Source organism: Cimex lectularius, unplaced genomic scaffold, assembly GCF_000648675.2.
Source record: "Cimex lectularius strain Harlan isolate CLEC.00 unplaced genomic scaffold, Clec_2.1 scaffold11, whole genome shotgun sequence".
In the NCBI taxonomy this organism is placed as follows: domain Eukaryota; kingdom Metazoa; phylum Arthropoda; class Insecta; order Hemiptera; family Cimicidae; genus Cimex; species Cimex lectularius.
The window spans coordinates 1758578-1779064 of NW_019392673.1; the positions used below are offsets into that span (position 1 = coordinate 1758578).

Sequence of the window (20487 nt, forward strand, 5' to 3'; positions counted from 1 at the left end):
TTTTTTTAATGGTGACCTCAGCTCAATATTAATGTAATGGTTTTTATGAACTTTAGTTGTGAATCTATTTATAGTTATTTATAAGAAAAATAAATCTTCCTACATAAAAATAACAATTTTTGTTTTATATCATTTGAACTACCCTGCAATTCATGCTGAGAGAAAAGAAATCTTTCAAATAAACAAGGTCATTTCAAAAATAATTTAATTGTATCAAAATGTAAATAAAAACTGTTAAATACACTGAATATTAAAATATCACATCTGTATTATTATCTAAAATTAAAATAAATAATCAAAAATAGTTAAAATACATCTTAAATCTACTTGTTATGTGAATCGACATAACTACCCCACTGTCATAATTTCAACTCAAATCTTTTGTATAGAGCACAAGTTGGTAAAATTACAATGTTCAATACTGTCAACCAGTATTTCCTTCATGAGCCGAAGTGGGCAAAGACCTTTCGGGCAACCAGGAACTTGCACAATCCTCTCTTGGTGCATCGTCAAGACTTTTAGCTCATCCCCGCACCTGAAAAACCGCTTAGAATTAGAATGCGAAATTCAATCGAATGAACATCGGAGGTGTAAAGTTTAAAACAATCCCTGAAAGAAACAGTACATATAGTGAGTTCTGCTCGTCAGGAAAACTATTTATGTAGCCCATTAGAAAATTTATGAAGCAACCGACCTCTCAAATATATATTTGAAATTGAAATAAAAACACTAGTCCTGAAAAGGAAAAAATTTATTTGTTCTATTTCTTAGAGACCTGTTGTTTCCTATTTGTTGGTCAGGAGTGGTCAAGAACTAATATATTTTTAATTTACTCCTGAGTTGCAAGTTAATGAGACTCAACAATACAAACATCCTTAAAGACAATCTTACTTATTTAAATGCAATTCACTCAAGCTGGTGGAGTACTGGATAAGCGGGGAACACACCCAACGCCACCCGACACAAATCCAATGTCCAATTTTCCATAAGATTGTATTACCCCTGTGCACATCTGCCCGATGCCACACAATGCTACCCTACTCTATGCTACGCAATGCAACTTTCCTCACTGTATAGATTTTCATCGTGTACGTCAAAGACAAAAGAACTGGACACTTGTTTAATTTAACATAAATGAAATTAAGCGAGATCAAAGTTCATGAGTTTTTATTTAAAAAAAAAAAAATAATAATTTTAATGGTTTGGCAGAAAATTGATCAGAACTCCGGAATACGATTTACTGATAGAAAGAATTTAACTAACAATTTATTACATAGTTTTGCTCATAAAATGTAATTGAAATTTATAACACGGTTTTGCTCATAAAATTTAACTAAACAAAATGTATTACACGGTTTTGCTCATAAAATTTAACTAAACAAAATGTATTACACGGTTTTACTCATATAATTTAACTAACAATTTATTTCATAGATTTGGTCATAAAATTACACAATTTTCGTTGATTAGCATCAGAACCAGTCACTTATATTTTTAAAAAGGATTGAACCCGCACTCAATTTATCATTCATCATTTCTAATTATATTTTTTGTAGTTTATTTCGAACTATGAATATGTAATTTTGTTGTTATATTAATTACATGTTTATTTTAATGTAAACCAAATGGCAGAAAATGTATCAAAACTTTATTTATATCTAAAATATATCATAACTTTATTTAAAACAATTTATTTCATGGTTTCGCTCATAAAATAACACCATTTTTGTCAAGTAGCGTCAGAACCAGACACATATTTTTATTTCAAATTATATGGATTGTTGTCGTTATATTAATTACAACATCCTTTTAATTCCTCATTTTAACATAAATTAAGTGAGATCAAACAAAAATTCATGAGTTTTTATTTAAAAAAATTTTTTTTAATGGTTTGGTAGATATTGATCAAAACACCAGAATACCATTTATTGATAGAATGAATTTAACTAATTTATTACAGTTTTCCTCATAAAATTTAATTAAAATTTATTACACAGTTTTGCTCATAAAATGTAATTAAAATTGATTAATTTAGGGTCAATCGGGTATTCTGCTATAACCCTCGCACACTACATTCATAATAAATACATTCACTCTTAAAATACGCTAAAGATACAAAATGATCATTACTAAATATAATAAAACAACAGTTTCTCCATGAAATTAGAAGAAGAGACCCAAGAAAGGACTTACTGTCAAGCACAATACCTGCATGCTCTCTATATGGAGGCAAGGAGTGGCAACCTCATTTATATGGGACACATTTAACAACTTTTCTCAGCATGCAGGACATATATGCCTCAAGTAAGTGTCTGTATGTCAACCTCGCCTTTCTTAATCAGGTGAGGATGACCCTATACGAGTCAAGTAAGCCACCTATCGACAGTGCCTTTGATATGCAAAAGCTTCTCCGCTGATCCAGCCCACTGATGCTGCCACTTTATTTTAATTGTGTTTTTTTATTGCATTTTTAGCATTACGATCATGGTGTTTAAGACTGGAGGTCAGTTTTTGTTACCCTCCTGACATAATATGTGTCTTTCTGTATTCTTAAATTGGAAATTAGGAATATCGGTTCGGTGTAATGTAAACATTATTTTTTAACATACTTACCATTTAATTTCATGATTAATTACAATTATAATCTTACCTATAAAGAACGAAGACAACATTTGCCCCAAAAGTGTCTATAAAAGAAACCCTCCATTTGCGATTGGACCTAATTTTCGATGCAGTGTCATGCATCAACTGGAACTCGTCCTTGTACAGGCCTAAGTGCGACAGAAGTTTCAGTACTGTCCCAGAATGGGTGAAGTAGAAAGTTGCATTGAATCTGTCACTGCTAAAACAAGTCCAAAAATTTAATACTTGTCAAAAATCTGAATTTCAATGACAAACCTTAATTTTGAAAATATATCATGTATCAGCGGGCAGGCCTGTTTGTGGTTGATATCAAAACCGTAACCGTCTTTCCAGTAATATTTCAACTCTTCCCCATACTCAATGACCTAGATAAAGAGAATAAACTATTAACGTAGTTATGCTTAATTGAAGTTAAACTCCCATTTTGTCCAAAATTACTGACTAAACTGTTTTGATCAAATCAAAAATCTCACATATTACAAAGAGTTAAATACCTTGAAATCTTTTTTGTTAAAAACAGAACACCACGGTGATCTTTTGTACTTATTCCACGCTGTCTCGAAGGAACAAGCAAGGTATATATGATATACATCATCTGAAAACCAATTAACCTGTTAATAAATAATTTTGTGGCAATATTTACCATATACCAACTGTACGGGAGGGTGTAGTTGAGCCCTAGCCTCTTTGAAATCCTTTGGCAGCTTTCCAGCGATTCAACGCTGTTTTTTAATTTTTCCATTTCTTCTTTTGAAGCTGGATTCTTTTTAACTGCTGTTCTCCATTTGCTGCACAGCTTATAAAACTACAAAAAGTGTTTATAAGATGTCTTATATAATATATAAATATAAATAGATATAAATTACACATATTGAGGAGGGGATCAATATGGCCGAGTGGGTCCAACTCGTATTTACCATGACAAAGGCTTGGGTTTCAATCCCGACACAGCCCATGGAATTTTAATTGAGAATAACATGAAAAAAAATATATATATATTGAAAAGTGGTTTGACCCCTTGTACGCAAGTTGTCTGCGACAGGGTAGTTGGTTGTTAAGCTGTACTTTTTTTTATACATATTCAGGGTAGATTTACATAGCACACTTTGATTATTTTAAATCCATTACATTAATAAACAATATGTTAATTAATTTAGGAATTGAATAATATATATTACCCTCAGCACAGGGTCAGCATAGATTGGATCTGGATACCAAACACGCTTACTCTCCTTTCTCCCGAATAAGCCCATCGTGAAGTACTTGGCACTCTCCCGAGTCCTTTGCGTGTCAGTAAACCTAAACTACCATTTAGACATATAAAAACATTAATATTAGTATATGTTTTAAAGTGGCAATTACAACTGTACTCACATAAAAAGTGTCATTGTCATAGTGTCTGTCCAAAAGTGATGGAAATCGATTTGAAATTCGCTCGGCCAGTTCGATCATCTCATCTTCGCCCTCATGTGTTAAAAATTTCTCTCCTTCACTCTCAAGGACGAAATTCCATCTTTGAATGTTTTTCAAATCCTCTTCACATAGTATTTCTACAAATGAAGTCGTGTTAGGATCAGGCAATTGTAATTTTATATCAATAAGACTACAAACTTGACGATTTGTTAGATTCCTTGCTGGATGAGTTATCTTGTGTAAAATCATTTCTCAGATGATTTTTAATGTTGTTCAACCTTTCCGTTATTTCATCAGTAGCCTTCTTCCCTGGTGTTCTTGTCCCATGTCTAATAACTCCAAGAATTTTAATTGGTGTGCAACCTTAGAGAACAAATTTAAAATCAAAAAGATGACTAAATATTTATGAGTGAGAAACAACCAAGCTACAGGTTTCAAATCTCTACATTTAATTCAAAAGTGGATAATTAAGAAGAGCCAACTATTCAAGATTGTGATTTTAAGATCATCCATCTTCAACCACCATCCCTAACCATCCCCAAAGTTTAAACATTTGGAACTTACTATACTACTTTACAACAGCAGAGGTCATATCAACCCTCAGAGTATCAGTGTTAATGCAAGGCCACTAGATACGAACCCGGGACCTTTATCTTACAGTGATGAGCACCATGTCGACGCCTTAACCATTGCACCACCGACACCCCTCTATAACTTAGTGTAAGCAAGATAATTCAAATTGAAATAACAAAGTGCGCAGACAGGACAAATTAGTGAAGAAGTCAGGACAGATACTTCTAGATCCTCAAAGAATAAGCAGAGACATTAGAAAATGTCCTATGCATCATGCTATAAACATACGCACTACCTGAACAGGTATGAACAGAAAAAAAATCGAAAATAACAGTAACAGCCACTGAGTTGTTGGAAGGTTTAGCGGTTCCCCACAGTTCTCTTCCGTACGTCCAAATCGGTTGTAGTAGTATTTTGTAAATTGTAAGTTTGTTTTTTGTCGATAGTTTAGACTGTCGTCCTATAAGTCTGTGCAGTAGACCATACCGTCTGTTTAGGTTTTGTCGTGTCAGTCGTGCATGTTCATTCCACGTTAGTCATGAATCTAGGTGGAACCCAAGGTAACAAACGCAGTAGGATTTGGGGATAGGAACGTTGTTGTAGTAATCGTGAGAGGAGGCTTGCTTCGGAGTGTACATGTGACATGATCGCTCTTGCTTTCGTTTATCTTCATTTTCCATTGTCTACACCAATCTGCTATACATGAGATATGTTCCTGCAGATCTTCCGAAGCAACCGCAGGATCGGAATTGGAGGATAGTACAGCTGTATCATCGGCGAAGGATGCAAGTAGGGTGGTAGGTTTAGTGGAAATATCTGCAGTATAAAGGATGTGGAGGATTGGTCCGAGCACACTGCCCTGCAGTACTCCCGTGGCCAGAGAGCAGTATTCGAAGTAATCTGATCCTTGTCGGACCCTAAAGAACCGCTCTGTTAGATAAGAGTGGAGAATTAGGTAAAGAATATTTGGAAGGACACGCTTTAATTTGTACAGGAGTCCCCTGGGCCACACGCGGTCAAACGCTTATGCCGCATCAAGGAAAGCTCCCTTACAATATTCTTTGCGCTCAAGGATGTCAAAATTAAAGCTGTGTAATTCCACGTACTTTGAGTACGTGTACTGTTGTAAAATTGGCTACTTGCCGTTGATTTAATAATAATAATAATAATAATACCAAAGAAAGAAGAGTAATAAAGGAAGCCAAACAAAACTCGCTAAAATATTTAATTTCCAATTTAACACCACGTATGGAATCCTCGGATATATGGAGGAAGATCAGGGCAATTTCGGGCAAAAGAAAGCCCCAATTATGCCAATACTTTGCAGAAGAATGGTCATAACAGAACCATTTCAAATTGCTGAGCGTATAGCTCATCATGTTGAATCCGTTTCTAATTCCAGCTGGTATTCAGAGCGTTTCAGGCAGATAAAGGAGGAGGAAGAAAGAAACAATTTAAATTTTGCAACTGATGAAGAAGAAGTTTGGAACACTCCCTTCACTCTGGCTGAACTGGATCTTGTTCTGAATTCGGTGAAAGAATCTTCTCCGGGAAGTGATGAAATCACGTACTCCATGATTAAAAATCTATCTCCAGAAGGAAAAGTAAAGCTTTTGGAGTTATTTAACGAAATATGGGGTGCGGGATATTATCCTGAAAACTGGAGGGAGTCGGTCGTGATACCCATTGCTAAGCCGGGTAAAGATCCTAGCCTCCTAGAAAATTACAGTGTCACTGCAGCCAACATTCGTCAGCCAGAAATAAATTCTACCAGGATCTGGAGAAAGAAGGAGTAGAACACCCAATTACGGAAAGTAGAGCTCTATTCAAAAATCCCAGTGTGTATAACTTGATAATAAAATTTTTAAATGTGTCTGTGAAAATATAATTTGAACTGTTTAAAAAGTATTCTTTGTAACATGGCTGCTTAATTGTTTGATGAAAAAAAAAACCAAAAAAAACCATCACACGGTCTCTAAATAATCATAATATTAAATAATAAAATCAACCCACTACAATTTTAAAAAAAAAGAGATGGATGCAGACGAGGATCTCATCTAGATCCATTTCTTCTTTATGTAGGTTTAACACCCAATGGATTTCTAAAAAATATCTAACAAACTAAAATATTTGTAGTGTCTTGAATTTATTAAAATTTAAGGTATGACCTTGTAAATCTGTAATAATATTGTCATGCCAATTTTAGTCTTTAATAAATACAAAAAATGCACATCCTAAGATATTGAGAACTGATAGTTCCTAGTGCTTATTATTTATTTTTTTTACCCTTGAATTCCACAGGAGAGTCTTTTTTGTTTGCGATGATCCTGTAAGGGGTCTTGGTCGACAGGTGCCGGAGGCCTTCGTTTTCCAACTTAAGGCAAGTTTCTGGGTCGCCACCGACGCATATTGCGACGAAGAGGACGAGACCGAGAACCGCCCGCGTCATCTGAGAAACTGAAGGCCGGCCAAATTCTCCGAGCGAGAATATGGAATTCGTTCGGCCAAAACCCAAAAAGTCACGATAACCTCCCTGCCAGGTATTACTGGAAGCAGAGGAGCCGTGTACTTTCTAAGTTATATTTGTTTAAATAGAAAAACTTAAATTTTAAACGTTTTCTTTATTAAAAAAAATCAATTTTGTTTAGGTCGGCTTTTTATTCCAACATGTCAGGTAAGAGAATTTTAACGGTCCGCCAACATGCCACAACCCAATTATAACAGAAACAACCTCCTCTATTTTCTGTCAAAATTTAGAAATACAATGATAACGGTACAGGTTACTCCAGGGATTTACCTTCCTCTCTCAGGTACATAAAAAGGAAAGCGATATTTCTTCAGAGTTGGATTGGGCGTTAAGTTGTCGCTTTTGATCCTCGAGGAAATGAGCTTCTAGTGGAAAAAGCTCTTGGTGAAATGGCCAACCAGATTGATATTATAACTACAAGCCTGGAAGCGTTGATACGTGAGTAATTAAATTATCCATTTTGACTCTTTAATTTGGATTTTTATTTCTCGATTGTAGTTTGTAGCGTTGTTCTATTCCCTTTCAAAGTTTCAAATTTGAAAGTAGTGTTTGTCAGTTTCTAAGTAATTTCATCGGCCTTTTTTTTTTTTTATTGACTACAAGCTTCACCTTCCCGCAGGCCTTCAAAAATTGTTAGTATGGAAACAAAAGAATTAGTCGTTTAATTTCTCCATTTATTAAGCCTATTGTCTCAGTCATTACTTAAAAGACTACATAGTTTCTCACTAAAATTGCTTACCAAGAAATTAAAGATAAAAGCTTTGTTTAGTTGTTTATTTATTTTCTTACTATCTCAGCTTAATTGTTTTCCTTTCGGTCTTTTCAACTGAACTGTCTTCATTTCAGTCCACTTAGCTTAATTGTCTTCATCTCTGCTTTCCTCTGGTCAACTGTTTTTTTTTTTATTGTCTTCTTAACTGAAGACAGCTTAACTGTCTTCATTTCAGTCTTCCAAGCTCAGTTGTCATCAGCTCTATCTTAACTATCTGTCTTCATTTCTGTCATTTCAGCCTTCCCAACTCATTTGTCTTCATCTCAGTCCACTTAGCTTAATTGTCTTCAGTTCAACTCACCTCTGGTCAGCTACCTTTGTCAATGTTTTCAGCTCAACTATCTTCATCTCACTGTTCCCAACTCATCCGTCTTTTTCTCAGTCCATTTAGCTTGTCTTCAGCTCTACTTTCCTATGGTCAACTGCTTTTTCATTGTCTTCTCAGCATAACTGTTTTCATCTCAGTCTTCTCAGCTCAATTGTCATCAGCTCAATTCTATTTTAGTAAACTGCCTTCGTAATTCTTTTCAGCTTAACTATCTTCATCTCAGCCTTCCCAACTCATTTGTCTTCATCTCAGTCCACTTAGCTTAATTGTCTTCAGTTCAATTCACCTCTGTTCAGCTACCTTTGTCAATGTTTTCAGCTCAACTATCTTCATCTCACTGTTCCTAACTCATCCGTCTTTTTCTCAGTCCATTTAGCTTAATTGTCTTCAGCTGTACTTTCCTATGGTCAACTGCTTTTTCATTGCCTTCTCAGCATAACTGTTTTCATCTCAGTCTAACTGTCATCTCAGCTCAATTGTCATCAGCTCAATTCTATTTTATTAAGCTGCCTTTATCTGCCATCTCAGCTCAGCTGTCTTCAACTCAGTTTTCCAACCCTGCTGTCTTCATCTCAGTCCACTTAGCTTATTGTCAACAGCTCAACTAACCTCTGGTCAATTGCCTTTGTCAGTCTTTTCATCCAACTGTCTTCACCTCAGCCTTCTTAGCTCAATTTTCCTTATATTAGTATTCATCTATTTATCACCTAAACTACTTTCAAGTTGCTTCTCTTTTCTTTCTCTTAGACTTGACAGTCCTTTTTTGTTCTTGCTTCTAGACTCTCTTAACTTAATTGACTTTTCATCTTTTTTTGCTTACCCCCATTTTGAATTAATCTTGAGGGAGGAGTGCCAAATGCTGAGAGAACCATTCCCATTGCTGTGGGATCGTGATGTCACATTTTTCTTCATTATCATTTCATATTAGTGGCATTTAGACCCAACGATTCTGGACCCTTATTATTTAATTGCTAATATGTATTTATTTAAGGTGTTAAATGTATTGACCACTTTCTTACTCATGAATAATTTGGATTTCCAGATTATTGGATCTCCATAAGATCCAGATTATTCATGAATATGTATTTAGCTGACTTTTTGATTTAATGATTGTTCATTCAATTGAAATGTTGTATATAACAATTTATAAAAATTATAGATGTGATAAAAGTACAAATAGTATTAAAGAGCATATGAAAATAAGACTTCTTCCAAAATTAAAATTCAATCGATCACTTTGTATTTAGTAGGGTGATGAATCATAAAACAGATTTATTGCAGAAAAGGATGATTTAATTTTTTTAATGTTCTTTCATTTTAAATTCAATATTTTCAGTGGAAATAATATTGTACTGTTAAACTAATTCAAATTGAATGGTTAAATTATAATTAATTATAAAATTTGTTTTTTGTTGAAATCATAATGTATTGATTTTTAGAAAGGGCCACTAACGCTGGAAACCAAGGCCCTGACACTGCTGCAATTGACGCTTTCTGCGGCCTAATAAACAAGGAGCCAGAGTGCATCCAGGTAGCAGCCAAGTTCATAACGGCCAAAGTTCATTCACTTCAAGAATGGGAGGCCTTGCAAGCGTTGCTGGTAAGCCTCCAGTTACAGATCAGAAAATTAAGTTACTGCTTACCAACCTCAATAGTCTTGCTTATTGCTTATGTTACCTAGTTGTTTCTAAAGTTAGAACTTCTTGATATTTCCTCTTAAACTGTTAATGATAATTACTATTTTTTAAACTGTGATAAGCAATGAGATGTTTATTCTGTATGCTGAACAAACATTCCTTCATCAAAACTTCTTGTTGTGATAATTTAATTGTAATGTTTTAAGTGTTGTTTAGTGACCAGTTCAATAAGTCGTTTTAATAGTGAGAAACCACCTTTCACTTATAATTGTTGGGGAACCCTCACCTGCAACATACAATAGCAAAAAGTAAAATATCGCTAATGACAACAAGAAGAACCCAAGGCAAATCTTGGGGATTAAAACTGAAAATGGCCATTGGCTATACTCGGCAATAATAAGAATAGCCTATGGATCACTAATCTGGTGGAACAAAGCTCAACAAAATGTAGTTATCGAAACATTAGGCACCATACAAAAACTATCAAACCTATGTATCACAGGGGCAATGAGAACAACCCCTACAAATGCATTAGAAACTCTGCTAAACCTACCTCCACTGGAAATATTTATACAAGGAGAGGCTAGGAAAAGCTCATTTAGGCTCCAGAAACAATTAAATTGGAAAGGAACTAAACAATTCGGGCATACAACCATAATCAACAAAATCAGACACCATTATTAGAAATGGGGACTGACTGATCCCAAAAACATTCTTTACGACTTCCTACAAAGTCACAACGGACTATAAGGAGAGGAAGAACACAGGAGAGCATCAGATACAATGATATGGTATGCAGATGGCTCCAAAACGAAGGAACCGGATCAGGCTTTTTCTGTACAAGCCCAAAACATGAGCAACCAAATTCATTAGGGATCTCTCTCTCTCTCTCTCTCTCTCTCTCTCTCTCTCTCTCTCTCTCTCACTCNCTTCCCCCCCTCTCTCTCTCTCTCTCACTCTCACTCATCTTTTATCTTAATTATCATCAGCTCAACTCTCCTCTAGTCAAGCTTTTTTTCAACATCTTCTTGACTCAACAGCTCAACTCACTCTCTTCATCACAGTACTGTCAGCTCAATTGTTTTTTGGTGGAACTCCACTTCCGCCAAAAAACGTTTAATCAGTCTTCTCAGTTCAACTGTCTTTAACTCAGTACACTTAGCTAAACTTGCCTCTGGTCAACTGCCTCTTCTCAGTTCAATGGTCCTCATCTAAGTCATCTCAAATCTACTGTCTTCATCTCAGTCCTCATAGCTTTCCATCAGCTCGACTCTCCTCTGGTCAAGCCATTTTTACAATATTCTTAACTATCTTCTGTTATCATAGCTTAATTTTCATCAGCTCAACTTTCCTCTGGTCAACTGCCTTTTTCACAACTTCTCAACTCAACTGGCTTCACCTCAGTCTTTTCAGTTCAACGTCTTCATCTCACTCTTCTCAACTCAACTCTCTTCGTCCCAGTCTTCTCAATTCAACTGTCTTCATCTCAGTACATGTAACTTTATTCAACTCTTCTCAGCTGAACTGCCTTCATTTTAGTGCTCTTATTCAGCCCATCTCTGTTTAGTCTTTTCACGTCAATTTCTCTCAAGGCCTGAATGTAATATTTTTATTAAATTAAAATTCATCATTATGTTAACATTTTCATCTATATTTTTCTTGTATGATTTTTGGCAATTCTCAGCCTTGTCAATGGCCCGAATAAAGGTTCATTCATCGGCAATTAAATAAAAAATGTGTTTTTCTGACATACATCTAACCTACCTTTTGTTGTTAACAACCACTTTTTTAATGTTTTATGTTTAAAATAGTAACATAGTTAAGTAGTACTATTTTATGTAAAAATAGTAAAATAGTACGTAGTAATAGTGGTAATTTTAGTAGTTCAGAAAAAAAACATTATGTTAATTTGTAATTACAGTTATTGGAAAATTGCATGAAACGCTGTGGTAGCGCATTTCATGCTGAGATAGGCAAATTCCGTTTTTTGAACGAACTTATAAAACTAGTTTCTCCGAAATATCTTGGTGCTCATACACCAGAACCCGTGAGACGGAGAGTTCTTGAGCTTATGTACACTTGGACGATCCAGTACCCAAAGGAAAGTAAGATCAAAGAAGCTTATGACATGCTTAAGAAACAAGGCGTTATCCAGGTTCGTTTATAAATCAGATAATATATTTATTTTGTTATCGTAAATTACAGAATATTTTTTTATAATGGTGAACTTTCAGGAGGAACCGCCGCCTTGTCAGGTGCTTAAAGAAGTGAGTACACCTAGGCAACAAGCTTCCATTTTGCAGGATAAGCAGTCACAACAACTCTTACAGAAATTACTTCAAAGTAAAAATCCTCAAGACTTACAGGCTGCAAACAAGCTTATAAAATCAATGGTCAAAGAGGTATTATTATTAATAACAATTAAAAAATTGGTTTCTGATTGATTTAAGTAATTTTATTAGGAGGAGAGGAGAGTTGAGGAGAAATGGAGGGATAAACTGGAACTTGAGAAAGTAGGCAATAACTGCAACCTGTTGAATGAAATGTTAGACAGTTACCAAGTAGGGGTGAGCAGTGAGCAAGAACTGGAGCTGATTAAGGAGCTCTACACTTCATGTCAAAATTTAAAAATTGGACTCTTTAAACTCGCAACTACTACAACTGACCCTGCTTTTTGCAGTAAGTTATCCAATTTATTAGCTTTTAACTCTATAAATTAATTAAAACTTTCAGCTGAGGTGTTGACTGTAAATGATGAACTCGATGAGGTTTTTGTCAAGTACAACTCATTAATCGTGGATCAAGGCCCAAGCAGGAAGGTTCAAACACCTGCTAAAAAGCAAGAGAATATTCCTTCACTTCTTGACCTGACTCCAAGCCCAACACAGGAAGCGATTTCTACTGTCCCTGTTGACAATTTTGCCAGCCTTTGTATGTTTTTTTTTTTTTTTGCACAGTTTTGTGTAGCAATTATTTATGTGTATTTGTTGCTTTAGGTTTAAGTTCACCTGCGCCTGCATGCCAGACGAGTCAGCCATCTATCAGTCTAGATGCGTTACGTGATGTGTTTAGTGAGATCGTAGAAAAACCTGCCCCACTTTTGAACAATCAGCCAATGTGTGAGTTCAATTTTTTAATTCAATGGCGTAGACTGTTTTTAAATTGGAGCAGCCATTTTCAAATTATTCGTAAAAAATTATTTCCGAACATTGGTTTTCGGAAAAATGAAGTCTTGTCCAAATTTGTCAACCAAGAACCAATTTATCTATTTATCATTTTAATTGATAGATGATTAATTGCTCATAATACAAAATGGTAAAGAAAATTTTGTCAACGATTTCTTCAAATAACTATTCAGAAATCATGAGATGCGGTCTGGTGTGATGCAAGTTTCAGAAAAACATTTTCTTTATCATGGCAACGTTTCGATCTTTATTGAGATCATCTTCAGGGCCTGGGATTTACAAACATTGTTTACATTTAACAAACACATGTAGGATGTGAAAAAAGAGAATTTATACAATTTTTTATATTCAATCAAAGTATTTCTACTCGCTCAAAGTTTGTCTTCTGTGTAATTGTGCCATTCTTGCATGTCGTGTTGAGAGTGCCAATGAGATATTGCTGTTTTATGTTTAAATACGTTGGATTTTGAAGGGGTGGGGAAGGATGTCGGTATTGAAAAGACATTTTTGTATAAGGCGTTGGCTTCTTAGAGGTGAAAAGAGCCGACAAAGGGAAAAAAATGTGTTGGTAATGGTTCGGTCAGATTATCCTTTCAGGATTATATAGAAAGGGATAAATAGGAAAAGGAAAACTAAATTGTTGAAAAATTAGACTATGTGAAAAATATTTGATGTGTGGAATGTGATGATATATGTATGTTATCTATATTGAGTTTGATTAATGATATTGGCGTAGCTGCGACTGAGTTTATATGTATCCGTTCTGCAATTGATGCTGTGTTTATCTCTGTTGATATAAACCATTTCTAAGAAATTACGTTTAGGTTTGTTTTGTTCTGTAATTAATGCTGTGTTTATCTCTGTTGATATAAACCATTTCTAAGAAATTACATTTATGTTTGTTTTGTTCTGTGTGTAATATTTTTGGATTTTTGAAGTCGAAATTATGTTGGTATTCAAAATGGTGGGTAGCGAGTGCTGTAGGATTTTGCTTGGGTTTTTGCAATCATAGATATGTTGCTTTACTCCCTTGTCCAAATATTGGGTTGTAAGTTGCCAGACAGTTTAAACAGTTGATTTTGTAGATTATGTCAGATTTGTTTGTTATTGGTGAGGGATCTTTAATTTTGGAAAAAAGTGTTTGAATTGTTTTACAATTTTTGAAAGCTATTTTGAAGTTATCGGACGAGAGAAATGTGTTTAATTTATGTTATAGGCCGTGAATAAATAGCATGGAAATTTATGCTGGTTTGTTTGTATTTGATAGACTTAATGTAGTATTATTAGTAATAGTGGATGGTGTTAGTGTTGAGTTGTAGTTGATGATTATGTGCTTAGTGTAGAGATTGTTATGGAGGTCTGTTTGTATATCTTTATGTTCTTGTGGTGAAATGATTCATGGCTCAGGGTAATCATTCTGTGAAGTAACCCTTTAGCCGTGTTTATTATTGTATGAAGAGGATGGTGAGATGTAAAGTTGAGGAAGCGATCTGTGTTTCTTGGTTTTTGATACCAATCTGTGATTAATGTGCCATCTGGTTGTGATGAGTGTATCAAAAAATGGATTTGTTTTGTTGTTTTCGATTTCATGTGTAAATTGTAGGCGTGGGTGATACATATACATATTAAATGTATCTAATGTAGTTTGAATTTGATCTGTGGGAACTGCTGTCAATACATCATCTAGTGTGTAGAGGTGTGTAGAGGCTAATGACCGTTAATCGATAATTATTCAGATATCGTGAGATGAGGTCGGGTGTGATGTAGGTTTCAGAAAAACATTTTCTTCATCGTGCCAACGTTTCGATCTTTTATTGAGATCATCTTCAGGGCTCAAAGTGTTTGTCTTCTGTGTAATTGTGCCATCCTTGCGTGTCGTGTTTGAGAATAAATATCATCTAGTATTTTAGTGAGGAAGGGTAATGTGAAAGGAAGTTGTGGTATGACTGTATTTAATAGACCGCATTTCTGAATAATTACCGATTAACGGTCACTAACCACCACACATTTCTTCAAATAACATTGACCAACAGAATGCTCTAGAGTGGCTCATTACAGTACGATTAAGTCTTGTGCAAATTTTGGTCCACTTTTCCCAACATCAGAATCAGATCTACTTTTTCCTGTAATGTAGACAATAAGTCAGTCAGCATAAAAATCATGGTTTAAGGATTGGTCAGCGAGTCAGACTCTCGAGTTTATAGATCCTGTGGTCATGGGTTTCATTCCCACAATCGCTCCATTCATCCACCCATTTACCCAAAAATACAATGATACAAGCCCATAAAAAAATTGTAATTAAAAACCACTGGAATTGTTGGATTCAGCATAACAAACCTTTAAAAACTGTACATTAATGAGTATGTTGCCATTTGAAATAGTGAAATTAGAGAATAGAAAATAGTGCTCATGAGAAACTAGAGAAAAATAAAAGTTTACGTGTCTCATGGTTTTTCCTAAAATATCCCCAATATACAATAATTAAATAATTTTTTTAAAAAAAAGGACAAACAGAAATTAACTCACCTTATATATAAAATAGATGTTATATAATAATGTGAAATTGTTGGTTTTAGGTACTGTCACAAATTTTATGCCATCGATGAATGACAGTTTAATGTATGTACAAAGTGCAATACAACCAAATAATGCTCAAGGTAGACAAAATAAAATAATTATCTAATGACTCAAATTAAAAGGAAATTTAATTTTTAGTAAATGACATACTACCACCGAAAGAGTCGGTGAAATCAAAAGGTTTCGAAGAGCTGGACGTTTTAAGCGAGGCATTGCTTAAGCAAAGCTTAGCTAACATGAAAAAGTACGTTTATTGCCTTTTTTTTATTTTCATATATATTCACAGGTGGTTATTTTATAGACCGTTGGATGAAGAGGTGAAGGAAAATGGTGAGCGCAACGGCCAGAGCCCGTTGAACTCATATCTGGCAGACGATATGATGCTTATTCTTGGTGATAATCACATTAATCCTAGTGAACCCGTAAAAGTTGAAACAAAAGCCCAGACAGAAAGTGAGATTATTAAAGGAAAGACAAAAGAAGAAAATGGAGTTGTTTTACAGCCATTAGGAGATCTTAAAATAACTTTAGAATCTATTAAACACAGTATGTTCTTTTTCTTAACTTATTTTTTTTTAAATATAGTTGTTAATAATGTTTTGTTCTCTTAAAAGGTAGTGTGCCACCATTCCAAGTGTTGGATCAAAAAAATGGAATCAGCGTGGCACTATATCTAGCAAAAGATTGTCCAAGAGCAGATGTTTCAGTTTTTGTGGTTACAACAAGTAGCAAAAATGAAAGTCCTTTAGAAAACTTCTTATTTCAACCAGTGGTACCAAAGGTATTGAGATATATTTTATTTAACTGTTCAATTTTGATAGAGATGATAAAATAGGAATGCCACTAAAAGGTTGGAAATTTACAGCTCATTTTTACATTAGTTGTGATGCAATTTTAATATTAGCAAAAAAGTAAATGAAATTTGTTGCTTTTGAAATTGGTGGAATTTCAAACATAGATATAGTGTGAAGGATGAATGCTGAGTTGTATATTTTAAATGAATCAACCAGTGTGGGTGAAAATGTGAGAGGCACTTGTGCCTTTAGCCACTTGCCTGGACGAATGAGTTGTCTGTGTGTGAAGGGGTTCAGGTGGTTGATTCCTCCTTCCTCCATGGTTGAACATTGAATCAACTTGCCTGAGGAAGACCTTAAGTGTTTAAATTCCATAAAAATTACAGACTATTGTGTAGATATACTTTCCTAAAGGTAGATTGGGGATGAGGCCAGGAAGACAGAAACAACATTTATTTTCTTGTCGAGCTTTCGGCAGAATATATCGCCTTCATCAGGACCGGCTATCCGTTATCTACACACATGTACCTGTTCATATAATATAACGATTTTTTTCGAAGTCCTGATGAAGACGATATATTCTGCCGAAAGCTCGACAAGAAAATAAATGTTGTTTCTGTCTTCCTGGCCTCATCCCCAATTTATCTTTAGGAAAGTATATTTAAACTGAGAAGGCTGATCAAACACCAAAAAAACTATTGTGTAGACTATTTCAGCCAAAATTTGATTTTATGTTTCTGTATTATTTTAGTTATAATTTTTAAAACTTTATTATTATTATTTTATGTTTTAGTGCTGCCGACTGAGGCTACTGCCACCTTCAAGCACTACCCTACCGGCATATAAACCGTTTCTACCACCATCTGCAATCACACAACTCATGCTTATCGCATCACCAACCAAGGTAATTTTTTCATTGCTTATCCCCCCCCCCCACCTCAATCTATAAATATTTTTTAATTTTTATTTTCCCGATAGGAACCCATAAAACTGAAATATGTCGTTAGCTACACAATGGACGAGGAAACTATTACAGAAATGGGGGAGGTCGAAGAACTTCTTATGAAGGAAAATTAGGTCTGAGTTCTGCTTGTATTCAATCTAATAGTTATTTTTAGAAGAAAACTTTAAAGAAAAGCCGTCAAGAGTTGAGGATTCAACCAACCAGGCGGCAAAACCATGGCTATGTAAATATTTACAAACAAGTGTCATAATAAAGTGGACAGATCATAAATTAGGGATTATGAAAATTGTGTGATGTGATAATTGTTACTGTTATATTTTGAAAATATATTTATTTCAATTTTAATTCACATAACAATTGATGGATACCATAAACTAATGGTAATTATCTATTGAAATTTATCAACAGCACCCGCAGAAAGTAATTATGATTCACATTAAACACTCGATGTAAACTATTTCACCAATGCTTCTTGTGATAGTGCAATGATATTTAAAAAAATATATCAATGCGGAAATAGTGTTAGAACCAATCATAACAGTCGCTTCATTTAGATATTCTATGTAAATTAATAATAAAAATAAAAGCAATAAGACCCAGTAACATACAACTTTACAACTAAAATCTAAATATTATTTTTCAAAAGCCCAAGAAAATATATATACTTATACTTGAAGAATATATGTAAGGGTATTTTAGATTATGTAAACTTTGATATCATAAATTTAAATTAACTAAAGAGTCAATTTGATATATCATTTTTTGTTATAATGAGGCTTGTGGTGTGATTTGTGGTCCCAATCATTCAAACTGTAATTTAAAACTCTTTCTGCATTGGTACTGCGCTTACTTTTCATGATACTTAATACTGTTTATGTTTAAATATTTATTTTTTGTAACCATTCAACAATGATTAAAGTAACAAACTTTTTATTTATTTTTAAAATAATAATGGAAAAATTGGATTTTAAATACAATTTCAACAATAAGTGTCTTTGTGCATTCCTTCCCAAAAGCAGTGGTGAGGGTTGAACCCCCCCCCAAAAAAAAAATACGCAGTGTAACTGAAAATCTTTTCCCAAAAATTTTTTTTTATCTGTTCAACTTTTATACTAGTGCAGGTGGTTAACAGAAGAAGAGCCATCTGCTTGGACAGCCGGGCAGCATTGGGGGCAATTTAGGGATGGTTAGGGGTAAACATATGTAAAAGAAGTGAAAATAAATGATAAAAAAATAATTAAAGAAGAGAAATAATAAACAAATATAAAAGAAGAGCGAAGGAATGATAAAAATTTAATTAAAGTATCAAACAAGACAACAACAACAACAAATGAACTCATCAAAGAAACAAATGTAAAAGAAAGAATGATAAAAATTTAATTAAACCGTCTAGCTGAAGGTCGTGGGTTTGAATCCCGCTTGTGACACTAATTTTTTGATCTCAACCAAGTCCTTAGATAAAAAGATTAATTAATTGTAATAATTAATATGATCAATTATGACAGCTAAACATATATGATTTAATTAAACAATATAAATATATTACTAAATATAAACGAAGTGAGAGGGAATAATAAAATCTAATTAAACAACAAAAATATATAAACAAACAAAGGAAATGAAAAGGAATGACAAAAAATTAATTAAAGAGCAGAAATATATAATCAAATGTAAAAGAAGTGAGAAGGAATGATAAAAAGTTAATTAAAGAAGAGAAATATATAAACAAATATAAAATAAGTGCGAAGGAATGATAAAAATTTAATTAAACAATCAAACAAGAGAATTATATAAACAAATGTAAAAGAAATGAGAAAGAATGGCAAAAATTTAATTAAACAACAGAAATATATAAACAAATATAAAGGAAGTGACAGGAAAAGATAACAATTTAATTAAACAACAGAAACATATGAATAATATAAACAAAGTGAAAAGGAATTATAAAAATTTAATTAAACAAGAGAAATATATAAACAAATATAAAACAAGTGAGAAGAGATCATAAGAATTTAATTAAACAATTAAATTAAATTTTTTTCTTAATTTTTTAAAATATTTTTTCTATCTCCCTCTATCTAGAATTATACATATAATCAATGCTAAATATTTTTTACATAAACTCAGTGCGAGAATTCTTATGTTTATATATGCTTTTATGTTATGTTGCTCAACTATCACCAATATTTATCTATTGTATTCAATAAATATAATAAGTGTTCCTTTTAAATTTTAACTTTACTGCCAATTTTAAAATGTTTGTAGTAAAACTATATACTTTTTGCCGACTCCTGACAAATAAAGTATTTCTTTCTGTCAATAAATAAAAATAATATTAAAAAAAGTGAAAAGGGATGATAAAAATTTAATTAAACAACAGAGATATATAAAAAACATACAGGAAAGTGCAAGGTATGAAACGAATTTAAAGAAAACAACAGAAATATATAAACAAATCAAATGCAATTGCTGTGATCAATATTTAAAAAAATATAATATTTAATTATAATAATTTAATAAAAATATTTAATTAAATTGACTGAAGAAAAGGTAAAAAGTAAGTTTTAAATAATTGTATTATAATTAGTTTTTGCAAATAATATTTGAAATTTGGCGGATTTGACACGGAGCAAGTTACAAGGCGGCCAACTCGGACCCTTGACGAAGGGCCGCTATTGGACGAGGCGGGCGCCATTTTCCCATCGATCCATTCGGCCCTTGCCGTCAAACAAACCCCAGTACGAGTTCGTCTCACGTGGCCTTTTTCATATTTCACCGGAATTAAGTTTTAACGGCGACCCAGGGTCACCGTTGATAAATCGGCTTTTATCCATTCCAACTCTCATACCAAGCAGTCCACGGACGGGACAGAATTTACAGTGAGTTTATTTTCACATTACACTTTCGATTATGGCCGATGCGCAATTAGAATTCGCCTTTTTATTATTATTATGTATTCAATTTTTTCAAGACAGATAAGGGTTGGATTATCTTCTGACGAATAAAATCTAGCTCCACCATTAGAGAAGGTGTCGATTGTTAATTTCATTTTATTTATATTGAAAAATCGTTTC

General features: G+C 33.6%; 3 protein-coding genes across 4 annotated transcripts in view; 2 read left to right on the forward strand and 1 right to left on the reverse strand.

Moving 5' to 3' along the window:
* Positions 1-140: 140 nt before the first annotated feature.
* On the reverse strand, positions 141-7170 carry LOC106668318 (multiple inositol polyphosphate phosphatase 1-like). 2 transcript variants are annotated; one of them, XM_014396961.2, is made up of 9 exons: positions 6916-7170; positions 4255-4419; positions 4018-4193; positions 3822-3947; positions 3298-3448; positions 3138-3238; positions 2899-3008; positions 2651-2839; positions 141-535 (listed from the first exon to the last, which is right to left on the reverse strand). In XM_014396961.2, the coding sequence occupies exons 1-9, from the start codon at positions 7076-7078 to the stop codon at positions 373-375; spliced, it is 1344 nt and encodes a 447-aa protein (XP_014252447.1). In that variant the 5' UTR covers positions 7079-7170; the 3' UTR covers positions 141-372. The 2 variants fall into 2 exon arrangements, with proteins under 2 accessions (XP_014252447.1, XP_014252446.1); XM_014396960.2 differs by having other exon boundaries at positions 2651-2842; positions 6916-7167.
* A 206-nt stretch (positions 7171-7376) lies between these two features.
* On the forward strand, positions 7377-17758 carry LOC106668317 (ADP-ribosylation factor-binding protein GGA3). The gene is made up of 13 exons (XM_014396958.2): positions 7377-7594; positions 9696-9856; positions 11815-12048; positions 12128-12295; positions 12356-12572; positions 12627-12824; positions 12890-13012; positions 15655-15735; positions 15794-15899; positions 15957-16201; positions 16270-16436; positions 17243-17353; positions 17428-17758. Exons 1-13 carry the CDS (start codon positions 7546-7548, stop codon positions 17524-17526), a joined length of 1959 nt encoding a protein of 652 aa, XP_014252444.1. The 5' UTR covers positions 7377-7545; the 3' UTR covers positions 17527-17758.
* Positions 17759-20116: 2358 nt separating this feature from the next.
* Positions 20117-20487, forward strand: part of LOC106668319 (KH domain-containing protein akap-1) — a 115373-nt gene continuing 115002 nt past the window's right edge. Inside the window, exon 1 of the mRNA XM_014396962.2 lies at positions 20117-20292. The gene's annotated coding sequence lies outside the window, so the exon portion shown is untranslated. The remainder of the gene's footprint in view (positions 20293-20487) is intronic.